Source organism: Strix uralensis, chromosome 1, assembly GCF_047716275.1.
Source record: "Strix uralensis isolate ZFMK-TIS-50842 chromosome 1, bStrUra1, whole genome shotgun sequence".
Classification (NCBI taxonomy): Eukaryota; Metazoa; Chordata; class Aves; order Strigiformes; family Strigidae; genus Strix; species Strix uralensis.
Window position 1 is genome coordinate 121,127,331 of NC_133972.1, and position 13,080 is coordinate 121,140,410.

General features: G+C 44.7%; 1 protein-coding gene across 1 annotated transcript in view; it reads right to left on the bottom strand.

Moving 5' to 3' along the window:
* EMILIN2 (elastin microfibril interfacer 2) overlaps window positions 1-10,456 on the bottom strand; it is a 38,226-nt gene extending 27,770 nt beyond the window's left edge. The window contains exons 1-2 of the mRNA XM_074878926.1: window positions 10,280-10,456; window positions 9,981-10,103 (exon numbers count right to left, since the gene is read on the bottom strand). Of these exons, the coding sequence (XP_074735027.1) occupies window positions 9,981-10,103; window positions 10,280-10,404 (248 nt within the window). The 5' untranslated portion in view covers window positions 10,405-10,456. The remainder of the gene's footprint in view (window positions 1-9,980; window positions 10,104-10,279) is intronic.
* Window positions 10,457-13,080: the final 2,624 nt, after the last annotated feature.

Below are 13,080 nucleotides of genomic sequence, written 5' to 3' on the forward strand. Positions count from 1 at the left end.
TAACATACAAACACAAACATACAGAACATACAAAATGGACTCAGTGTAGCCGGAGAGACTAAATGTTGCTTGTCTATGCAGCTGGGTAAAATGACATAGTTAGAACATAACATGCCCAAGTTTCACATCTTTTATCTTGTAGGTGTGAATCTTTACACAGTTACCTAGTGAGGCAATTTGGTCAAAAGGATTCTCAAAAGTTTTGTTAAGCTCTTAAAGAACTGAGGCTCCACTTTAATGCCTGTATATGCTGGAATGTAATTAAAAATAGTAAATCAATAAATCTTCCTCCAGGTGACTTGGATTTCTGCTCTTCACATAAGTGTTAATAAACACAATTATTTTTACAAGTGTCTCAAAGGTATTTAAAAAAAATTCTTATGTGGTTAAAAGTTACATACAATACACCAGCATTTATTGTGCCTAGTGACCCCATTCTCTTGTGGATTTCCAGCCCAAAACAATGGTCATATCCTTGTGGTGAATTTAGCTAAATATTACAAATGACATAATTCTTTTAGCAAGCATGAATAAAGGATGATTTCAACAGTCTCTAATCTTTCCTCGCAACAGAGAAAATTAGAACAGCTGGTTTTTAGGAGTCTATCCACAACAGGCTTATAACTACCGACACATACTACCTTCACCATGAATTCCACATGCTGATCAAATGAGAAAACTTGTTCAGAACGCTAATGCAAATTTCCACTTTTAATATCTAAGTATTTCACAGCTGACATAAAGTCATACTGCGTGGCAACAGCATTCAAATATTCCTCCTCTTTGAGAGAAAAGTTTTTTCTTAGGAAAATGCTTAATTAAAAATACATGTTTGCTGCAAATGCTAGACATTTTGACTAGGGAATGAGCTATAATTTTCTCATGGTGCTAAACCACAGAAGGAAGCAGTTAGCACTGATATTTGGAATGTCACCTAATAGCGATAAAACAAATCAGAAACATTTGGATGAAATTGGTGGGAAAACATATGGCTGTGTTCTGTAACTAGATATTAACATTCAACCTTTTGGGAAATGCATGGAGATAAGTGCCACCACATCCTCACTGCGAGGAAAGGACTGCAGAATCAGCATATGTTCTACATAAGCAACATATAAAATGTTTATTCTGAGCACAAAACTTTAAGGTTGGTCCAAAATTCTGTAGTGATTGGAACAGGTCCCATAACTTCAGCAGCCTGCAAATCACAGTCTTATCAAATAGACGATAACGAATCTTCACTATTTAATGCTTTTATTAAGTGTATATCCATTCTTTGTAAATTATAGTCTGCTCTTGCATGTTCCAGTCATCCAAGTCTCCAATATACTGCAGTGGGAGTGCTGAAGTACCACACAGACACCCCACAAAAATACTACCTAGAAGATATAATTAAATGAAATCATATTTTGACCAAGCATTTTCTATTTTGTAGGCTGCAAAGGCTTCTGCTGAAAATATACCTAAGTAAGTTGGCCATTCATACTACACAGTTACTAAACTGGAACCAGTTGATCCCAAGTTTTCCGTTTCCCAAGAGTGCAGGCCTAATTGCAACCCCTACAAAAGGTGGCAGAAATCCCAGTTCCACTGAAATCACGGAGACTTTTAGCGATTGTCTGTAACAGTGAGTTTCAGCACACCTGAATTTCAGGGGCCTGCTGTGTAGGTATGGACAGGCACTGGTTGTATGTCCATTATGGCCAACAGAAATATAATCAAAGTAGCTAGTAGAGTCAAAACAGGGCTGCATCTTGTCCTAATGTCATTATTTACATCCGATTATCTAAAAAGCATGCTGGACACCACTGACTTGTATTTGAGTCACCACTACTGCAGGTGTCTAAGCTCCCATGCTCACATTCATCCCTCTATCTGGTAGACAACTGAAGTTAGGGTGAGTTGAATCCCACCTCTGGATTTTGTTCTTTTATAACCTTGCTACTACACAGCAGTGTTGGCAGCTAGCTTGTGTTCCAGCCCACAGAGAAGCTTAATTTGAGAAAAATATGTCTTTACTAAGAGTTTATCCTAAGGCATTTATGACAAGTGGTGAAAAGATGTTTTGACAGGAATAGATTAGCCTACAGAAGTCTAGGTGTTCAGTGAAAGCAAGTCATGGAGTCAGTAATAAATCCCAATTATCATTGCAGCAAAAATCTACTTAAAAAGAATCCTAGTGAACCCCAAAATAGTTTTTGATTTTGATCTGGCATTAGAGACACTAAGCTGCTTCTTATCTTTCCACTGCTACTTTTCCTTTAGCCAGCATTTTTGCTTTCCAAAATCTATATAAAAAAGGTCAGTACATGTGTTTGCAGGTGATGGAGTCTGGGGAATTACTTTTTCTTCAAAAAAACCGCCACTGACTTTACCCACTAGCCCAGTGCCTGGCCCAGTCACAGCCATCTCACTTGAAGTTCCTGAAAGGCCATGGTCAGGTCTTTATATCACATAATAATCAGGCTCTAATATACATTAACAAAAGCAAGCAGAGAGCATTTCAAAATTATTTGTGCTGGGAAAAAACACAATTTGAGGCACCCCTGTGGAATACATAAAGTTATGACGACCTCCACTAGCGCATATTACTATGGAGGCTCAGCTTCTCTGGGCTCACACAGGCACATAAGGGTGCTTTTAATAAAGTTTGCACTAATGTACAGCATAGCCTACATTTGCACCAGATCTATCCTGAGCTAAATCCTGAATAAAAAAACTGCTACTGGCTGACAGCATTAACAGGGACTGAAACCGAAGGAAAGCAAGTGAACAAATCAAAGCACTACGCATCTGCAGGAACACAACTGCCTGTGGCATACACAACCAAGAAATCACCCATCCAGGTCACTGCAAAGAGTGCTTCAATATCAGACTACAAAAGCACTGTAATTTTACTAAATGTGTCATAAAATAGGAATGAGCATTACAGACTAGGTACTTTTTCCAGTGTTTATTTATTCTGGTCCTTCACACCACCTGGGAAGCACAATGGGAGCCTTCTGTCTGGAAGAAATTGCTGGGGGCAAAGAGCTGGCACAGGTGACTTACATTCCTCCCTCCCACTACATCCCCAGTGTATCAGCTCTCAGGACGGAGGGAGAAAAGTTGCTTTCCTCTACCCCTAAAGAACACTGTCCCCTCATCTGTTGGTGCCAGGGAAGGAGCTGAGAATCATGGTGCCCAAATCAGCTCACTACATCCTGGTCCCTCTCACATAGTTCTCCTTAATGCTGAACATCAATACATTCAAGAGAATCTGGATGAATTTTACTGTGGAGTTTGGGATTTTTCAGTAAGAGGGGAAGGAGATTACAGGAAGTGGTAGAAGACAAAAAATGCTCAACTGTTCTGACAACACCACTGGGTTTCATTTGTAGTTCCATTCAAAATCTCCAGAAGTGCCATTGTTCATTACTTACACAGTAAATTTTGATGCCACTCAGTTAGAATTCTTCTATCCAAAAACCTGAGATTCAAAATACAATTTTCTCTCTTGGGAGAGAAATGCTTCCTCTTGGGAAGAAACAACCAAGGGCCTGCACACTCTGAAACATGTCCCCATGTCTCATACTAGTTATTTCTAGTTGTTTTATATATCCATGCATGCACATGTGTATGTATCTAGCTCTCTCAGCTGCCAAGGATTTTGTTTTTAAAAAGATGACCACTGAAGTCCAGTAGGAAATGCCCAAAAAATCAGTTTCAAGTTTAAAATTTTAGTACTCAATGCTCATGAATTACCACTCCTGAAAGCAAGGTAGGCATCCTCTTCTTATGAGCAGAGAAACCAAGACACAGGATAAATTTAAGTAACTCACAGTCACAGACAGTCTGTGGCAAGGCTCAAAGAAGAGCTTCATTCTTGGGATTTACAATCTTGAATTATCTTACATGGTTGCTTCCTTCCATTTTGTCACAAGATAAACCTATGCCAGTCAACCACATGCTGACAGACCAACAGTAAATTGCTAAAAACCCACTGAATAAGATAGGAGAACCCTGAAAATACAGTCCTTTCAAAAGGATTTCAGAAAAATTTTGTAGAGCAGCACTGTGATGTAGTCTAACAGTGATGGAACAGGAGCGGCTTTGCAACAGGTTATGTGTTAACAACATCCTCACCTGCCTCCTCCAGCAGCAGGGATCAAGTGTCTCACACCAGTGGAAAGGTCAAGTGAGGATGCAGAGCACTGTTCCTGATAAAGCTGCCTGAGAAACTGAGCTCCAGTAGTATCTCTTTGCTTCTCTGCCCATGAAATAAGCTTATTTCTAGGATCATTCCAATAAAGAGCTACAGATTACTCGAAAACATAAACAGATAGAATAGATAACCAATACTTTCATGAAAGCAAGAGCTAACCTGTGGGATTAGCTGGGACATCAACTTCCAGAATAAAATGCAGCTTTGTTTTGAGAGCTGATACTTTTCAAGACACCAGGTCAAAAGTGAACCAGAGGGGAGAGGAAAAATAAGATGTGAATGCAAAAAAGTCAGGTGGGAGTAATAATCTGCAGCATGTAATACTGGCACTGCCGACTTTCTAATGGTGCAGAATGTTCATTGGTTATTTGGGTGATTTATGACAAAGTAGGCCTTAAACAGGTCAGCAACTCCCTAAAATTAACAATTTGTTATTTTGGCAACACTTCAGTGCTTAACAGAAGATGCCCCAGACCTCCAGAAGAGGCCCCAGACCTCCAGGTCACACATTTCTGAAACCAGAAAAGCATAAAAATTCTAATTATTTATATTAACATGAACTGAGGAGCAGTTCATGATTTTTTGAATTATTGCAACAAACTTGAATGATGTGTGAAATTAAAATTCCCTGTCCAGTTCACAGAAAAAGAAACACTCTGTTGCATTCAGTGCATGGAGGCAGAGATGCACAATTTCAAGCTCAGGGAGACAGCCAGGAAAGTTTACCACACCCAGCAGGCGCTCAAAGATTTTCAAACAAGCACTCCAGGAAACTGAAGTACGTTCTGAAGTTTTTTAAGTTTCCTTACTGTTTTCAATGCACAACCCCTTAGGCTAACCTCCCTATGCAGTCAGCTAGCTGGAGCCTGTACAAAGAAATTCTGCTTCATAGAAAATACACCAAGTAGGAAAAAAAAATCCTAAAGACCTATCTAGATATTTGGAGGGGAAACATTAAACAGCTCTCACTTACCCTTCAAGTTTTTGTGCATCCTGAACATTTTTCTTATGAGATATGCATTGCTAGAAGCCAGTGGCAAACATAGGCTCTGATCTGTGCTGACTTGTGTACCTTGGATTTGATCCTGCCAGGTGCTGAGCACTCTGACACTGGTCTGTATGTTTACTTTCGAGCAACTGAACAGACTCCGAGAAAACTACATTAGGACTGTCAAAGGGTTGAAAACTATGTGTGGTTTTCCTACATGTTCCTAGACTGGGGCTGACATGCTCCACCCAGGTCGTTCTGGGGTTTCCAGAAAATGGTAAATTGATGAAGCCATTTAACTTGAACTGGAAGTCTGATATGCTTCTTTTCAGTAATACAATTTCCACTTTTACTCAATATTATTTTATTACTAAAAATTGAATACTGCTTATTAAAAGCCGTGTGTTACTCATAAGTATAGTCATCTATCCTGGTATTTATGATTACAGAAAACTAGCAGTAACAGTCTCTAAAGTTATTTCAATCTTTTGGCCTAAATCTTCCTCTTGGCAATAATTAAAACCATGATTAGTTTGGCAGTGGGATTATTTACAGTCATTTGAAAGTATTAAATGACAAGAAGTTGGAAAATATTGCTCAATGAGAGATTTGGAGAGGCTTGCTAATTTAGTTATTGATTCATTCATCATTTTCCTGACCATTTTCTAAGTATGTGCAACCTAGTGAAATAACGGGTTTGCTTATTGTATGTTTATCATTAGTGTTGAGACGCTCACACTGAATCATGAAATCCACTCCCCACAAGCTAAGGGTAGGTGACCTGACTCGTTACACACTTGAGCACACAAACATCTTTACTCACATGAGCGGAATTAATAAAGGCTGGTACTTGAATCAGGGGATCTGATAGAACATCCTTTCTTCAAGTCCCTGAGCAACTTGATCAAACTTTGAAGCTGGCTCTGCTGTTAGCTGGGGACTATGGGGGGGGATTACATGACCTCCAGAGGTTCTTCCCAATCTGATTTTTTTTCTATTTGATTTACTAGCTTGTGCAGGGAAGTCCCATTTGCCAGTTCTGTAGCAAAGCCAGAAAGCCAGAAAACATCCCTCTACTTCAGCTGCTTCAGTTCACTTCAAACTTCAAAATTAAAACCTTAACAGTGAAAGTGGCTTTGCCCAAAAATGCTGGGCCATAAATTGGAGCACCTATGGCACAGCCAGGTGTCCCAGCATACTCTACAGCATAAGAGGCAAAACAACTGGTATAACAACATCCTACCCTGAAGTGGCTACATTGACCAGAGGATGTCCTGGAGAAGCCACAGCCCTCAAGAGTGGTAGGATCTAGCCAGAAGGGCAATACCTTTTTCTTTTAGAATCAGACAATGCTATTAGCTACAAATGGCTAATAATGCTAATTAAGTTACTAAATCACTCATAAGAAAGCTAGGAAAGGAAATTCACAGCAAAAGAAGTGGGGACGAGTCAGTTATTTATGAAGCAATATTAAATTTCAAAAGATATGAGTTAGTTTTAGTGGGTAAAAACACTAATATTTTGGTATAAGTATCTTTCAGTCCAGTGACCCACTAATAACAAAGTTCTTCCCTCCTCTGCTAGTCACATTTTAAGAAAAATAAATCAGGAGCCCCCAATACTTCAAAGGGAGCATACTTCAAAGGGCCCTTCTGCTTTTTCTTTTGACTCTCTCTCTTCCTATCTCTTAAGCAGCCACACTTCAACTCACATTTATCCTTGACACCTTAATCAGCCAAAGCATTCACTAACTTTTCAGTGCGGAAATGCGCTATTGAGCGCAAATACTTATAGAGCAGTTAAACAATGAAGTGTAATAATTTCCTGAATTTCAACTTCACATTTCAGGAAATAAAGCCTGAAGCCAAACTGAAATTACAGTTAACACTCCTAGAAGTGCCGTCATTCCAGCAGTGGGGATTTTTTCAGACAACTGATATTTTAATGGGCCTAAAGGGTAGATAAGAAGGGTTCATGCATGCATATGATTTTCACACTTAATCACCAGAACTTTTTATTTCTAAAAAAAATCTTTTAAAAAAATCAGTGCTGACTGTAATCCATAGTTGCAATACACACTCTCTTGTATGTGAAGAACATGGGGCATTCAGGAGTACACTGTATGTTTGAGGCAGTGAAACGCTCCCACGTAAAATAGTGAGCTTTTAAATTCAAGTAATTGTTATGCGTAACCTAGATTGTACCTAAACATTACAAGGGCTCTTTAAACTTAGTCTTAAACTAATTTAAATCCACAGTAAATCCACTAACTGATAAAAAAAGCCCTAATAGTACTTAAGTACTAATAAAACCCATACATCTATGATACAGTTAACAATCTCTTTGTTTGATTTGGATCTCACTGTCCCCACTGTCTGCAGCAGAATGAGCTCTTAGATGAATCACGGGTATCAGGAGGAGACTACACAGGGACTGTAGTTTAATCCAATGAATATCTGCTATTTAGTTCATTTTTAACTTCTCTATGTAAGTGTTTAAAGGAAAAAAGAGAATAATTTCACAGAAGTCCTCACAGTCATTTCTTTGTTGCTTTTATAGCTCTTTCCTGTTCTATTTTTGTCAACATTAACTAAGAAACATATATAAACACATTTTGTGATTCAGACCACTACTCCTACAGAATTCAACAATATTTTTCACAAGAATGAAGTTAGGGGTTTGCAGGATTTGAACTGTGTATTTCAAATGCTTTGGATTAGTTCCTTTTTTACTCTGCCACTAAGAGAATGTGTATACCAGCAACAGACAGAAAAATAAAAGTCACAGCCTATAAACAAGGGGTTTTGAACCCAATAAAACTTCAAGATTTTGATATTCTAGCTGCTTTCAGTGTTAATCAGCTGGTGCTGTGATAGGTATTTAAAATATCTTAAGGTAAGGAATTATTTTGCAGTTGCCATTACGGTTATGAAGAAAATAACAGCGATGTTCACCAAATAAAGTCAAATTGAAGAAACAAAAACTTATGATAAGTATGTAATTCCATTCTCAAAAGAACAAAAAAACCCCACGAGATTGGCCACAGCAGGCGAGACCCAATGTCTGTTCAGCCCCATATTGTCTCTCTGACAGCAGCCAACTCCAGATGTCTAGAAGCACAAGGACAGACCATTTCACAGAACCATAGAGTAATCTGGAAGGGACGGGACTTCTGGAGGTCACCCAGTTCAGCCCCCTGCTCAAACTGGGCTTCCCCTTCTGACTCCTGCCAAAGATCTCACCCACTCAAGCAGTTCTTGGTTCAGGAATTTCCTGAGCTAGAAGCAATGCCTTTGCACTTTCTTCATTATCTACTAGCAGATAGTCCAAGAAAATCCTAATTTACTGCCTCTGAAATTCCTTATCTTAATGCTTGGTGATTTATGTGTTCAAAGATCTCAGTTTCAACCACTCCTCACTCCTCCGTAGCTCCGCTACCGAGACTCCGCACAGCAGAGGGCACACCCCATTACACAGCCCATAAACTCAGTCAGAAGTCCAAAATGGCCAGTTCAACACTCCGAAGAGAATCAAGGGAAATTACACAAGACGGTGTTACTCAGATGTCTGCAGCCTTTGTTATTTCCCTCAAATTCCAGTGTTTATATATTCCAGTAGAGAAAAGTTTGGGGGTTTTATTAACAAAAATAACAATCTAAACAAATAGAAAACACTGCATTTGAATGCCAAACGCCCAACACCTATTGTCACAGGCCCCAGGGCGGCAGCATCATCGATGTTCGCAGTCTTATTTTAGCAGCATCCAGGACCTATCAGTATCAGTCTCATCCTCGCTGTTTCGTGTCAAAATAAAAACTAGTTATTCTTTGTTGTAAAAGAACCCTCACCATCACCTCAGTCCAACTCTGAACCTAATTCCACGAAAATCTACAGGTGTCCTTCCACTGAATTCCGGGGGAGGTGAAATGGTTTCAGGGAGTGCTTCTCACCTACAGCTTTCAAATAGAAGTGTGAAAATATTACTGCTTTCCAAGTGGGAAACTGAGGAAAGGGGATTTGCCTGAGATTAGCCAGAAGATAAGTGAGATACTGCTGTTCCCTGACTCCTGCTGTACCTGCGGGCTCACACAGCCTTGCTACAGCACACCGTGCCACAGGTGGTCACTCTACAGACTACCACGTGGTCTCACACGATAGCATGAAGCTTAAGATCAAACAAGTAACTTTCTACTATCCCCTGTAAAAATCTCTGCGCTGGCTTCTCTCCTTGCTGGACAACTGACAGGGATACACAGATTGTAAACGTTCTGGCTCATGTTCCTGGCTCTCCCTCGCTGTTACGCACCGATCCAGCAACACAGAGCAACTACAAAACCGGTTTTTAGCGCCGGCGTACCCTGGCAAACCTGGCCCAGGGTGCGTAGGTGCTCTCCCAGCAGGCGCTGGCGTTCCTGACGCCCGTGGAAAGCGGCCTGCGTGCCCAGTGCCTCCCCGCCAGCCCCGCCAGCCCGCACAGGGCGGCCTGCCGAGGTGTCTCAGTGCGGCTCCCTTTCAGCTGCGCGCAGCGGACTGGCTGCACGGTCCAGCGACGCGCTCAATCTGGCTCTAATTAGCTTCGGCAGCCTTATGTTTGCCATGAGAGCGAGCGCTTTGTTCGGGGCGTGCTGGGGAACCAGAAGGCGGTACGCGCCCTCCTGCCCCGGCCGGACGCTTTTTGGGGTGCCAGGGAAGGGCCCGAGCGCAGCTGCAGCGACCGCTTCTCCGCCGCGGCTCGGCAGTGGGTGGCCAAGCGCTTTCCCTCCCGACGTCGCCTCCTCGGCTACTTACACCGGGGTGGGCTGGCAGGGGAACTGGTTCCAGGCACACTTGTACTGGGCCTGGACGTAGCTCTCCGTCCCGTCCAGCACCGAGCAGCTCACGTTCCTGTTCACGATGTAGGCGCACCAGTTCCTGGGAGGGGAGGGGGGGTAAGACAACGGCAGTCAGGGACGGGCAGCGGCATGAAGGGGCCCACACGCCGCCTCAGCCCGCCCGCCCCGGCACCCCCGGCTGCCCCAGCCCGCCCCGGCTCGCCCCGCCGCCGGCAGCGGCTCCCGCGGCCCCCTCCGGGGCGGGCCGGTACTCACTTGCTGCGGGAGCCCGGTCGGGTGTACCGCAGGTGCGGGCTGGCGTGGCTGAGCCCGGCGCCCAGGGCGAGGAGGAGCGGCAGCGCCCAGCCCGAGGGCGCCGGGGAGCCCGGGCACAGCTCCATGGGGCGGCGGGGCAGCGGCGGCAGCGGGCGAGCGGGGAGGGCCGGTGCCTCTCCGCGGGCTCCCTCCGTCCGTCTGTCTGTCCCTCCGTCCGTCCCGCCCGCCCTCGCCCGCTCCCAGCTCCCTCACTGACGCAAATCCCCCCCCACCCCGTTTCCGCCCTCCACGGCGGCTCCGCACCCCCCTCCGGCCGAGGCGCCGCTCCCCTCCACCCCCGCCCGGCCGGCCCCGGCCCCGGCCCCGGCCCTGGCCCCGGCCCCGCTGTCTCCCGGCCCCCCGCTCCGCTCTCGCCCCCCGGCCGAGGAGCAGCGGCGCTGCAAGCAGGCGGAGGGGCAGCCGCCGGCCCCACACGGCGCCCGGTCGCCATGAGCGGGGCCCCCCGGGAGCAGCCCCTGCTCCCCGTCCCCTGCCCCAACTCCCGGCGGTCGACCCCGAGCCTGTTTTTCCCGCGGGAAAGCTGATGGGAGAAGGTCGGGAACCTGGGGAAGAGCGGGGCAGGCAGAAGGCAGCCCCGAACCGCCGGCACGTGGGGCACTGGGTTCGCCTTCAGGTGGGGCTGGCAGGGGCACGGTGGACTCGTGGTGCGTGTGGCGGCCCTCTGGTCCCACTTGACACCACCGCCTTGACGTGGTCACTGTTCCCTTGCATGGCCCAGCGGCTCGTTCTGACTCTTGGGCCCGGGCATGTACGGTGGGCCATTATCCGTAAGGAAAACCGTTCTCTGGGCAGAGAGAACAATGGGCATTCAAGTTCACTCTGGTGTTAAAATCTAACTCAAGCACCTTGAGTGGGTGACCTGCCCGTGTGAGGCCGTCTGCGATGGGTCCCACCACAGTTGGGACCACAGGGAGGTCCCTCTGTCCTCCTCAGCTCCCACTCTTTTGAAGAGATTGCCTTGGATTCAGGCAAAACTGAACAAAGTGTCAAGGCTGGGCCAGGGCAGGCTGCTCCCGCCAGAGGGAAGGGAGAGAGCGGTGCTTGGGTGGAGAAGAGGTCAAATGGGAGATTTGGGAGCAGTGCCTGCTGCTGCTGCCGAGCCTGACCAGTCCCAACCCTGCCCACAAGCGCCAAGGCATCCCCTGACCACCGCAACCACTCAGGCTTCCTGGGTCTCACGTGCAGGCAGAGCAGGCAGCAGGGCCAGGCCCTTTCTTCTGCTGTAGGCAGCGGCCTGCCTGAGCTGAACCTGGCCCTCATTGTCTGTCCCAACCTGCTGAAACAAGCAGGGTTCATCTGCCAGTCTCACAGTCGGTCTCACCCTGCAACTTCACTCGGCCTCCGAGTCTGATAGGGAAATAAACTTTAAATGCTGAGGTCAAAATTATGCTAGCAGCCTGTTTTTTAGTAATTGTTTCACTGGAAACATACACTAAAGCTTTCTGCTCCCGAGAGAAACATGTCCCATTACAGATATATGGGAACATTTTGTTGGTGAGTAGTAGCAATGGGAAAATATGAAATTATTACTGTCACTTCAATCTGCCCTGTTTCTCTTGAAAAAATGGCACCTTCTTAATGCTCTGCAGCTGCTTAGGAGAGGGTAGCACCTCGCTGTCTAAGAAATTACACTTCAGGCGAAGGTTAAACAATTGGCTGTGCCACTGTTTACATTTGCAAAAGCGTGCCATTCAGGCGTCATTGTTTGTGCCGGCAGAAGTGATTTGGAGTTTCTCCAGCCTGAAGAAAGCAAGACTACAGTCTTCAGTCCCTAAAAAGCAATGAAGAAGGTTCGGTCTTCCTTTTTCCCCTCCTCATCCAGTCAAGAAACTCATGAAGTTGGTCCTTTTCCAGAAGCGATGAGCAACATGGAAGAGCTGTACATTGTCCCACAAAGGGAAAGTCATTAAATAATGAAAGACTGAGGTCATGCTTGTCTTGAGAATGACTGCATAGTACAAAAATTAATAGGCTGATTTAAACAAAACGAGCATGAAGCAACAGTATGTTTCCATACGCAAAACATTGAGCTTATATTCTGGTGAAGGGAGGTAAAGCAGATGTTACCTGCTTTAGCATGAGGGCACCCTTCTAATCTGTGAACCGCAGGCTCGATCCATGATCAAGCATAACATGGGGCACTATTAGAAAAAGAGTCATTACAGCCTTTGCTTTCCCCATGGATATGGCAGATAATGAGTCAGCAGTTGCCTGTAACTTCAGGACTCTGTGAATATTTGTTTGCTAAAGAACTGTACAAGAAACTATCTTGATATAGAGGAGTTATGCCTTTACTGTCTGGATCAACTACTTTGTAAATATTATGAAACAGGACTTTGATAGTATTTGCTGCCATTACTTTAAAAGGGTATGTGAGACTTCTTCCACTGCAAAGCATGGTGTATTTTTGAGTTTGTTTCATAAACCATAACAATGAAAACCAAAATCCTGCAGGACCATTTGCTTCTCCTTGGTGAAACCAGAGCTCTGTGGGAACTGGAATGCAAGTGCTGAAGTTTTATGCATGGCTGCATGATGGCTCAGTAAGGAGTAACAGCAGAGGATGACTTGTGCTGAGAAGCATTGAGCTGAATAGAAATGGATGAATTTGGGCAGATGCATAGAGTTGACCTCAACCCCTCTGATATTCACACTGGGCCTATGATATCAGCTGATTCAACAACAACCAGTACAGAAATTGGACTTTGCCAGGAGAATCTTCAGCTCAGGTGCACACTGAA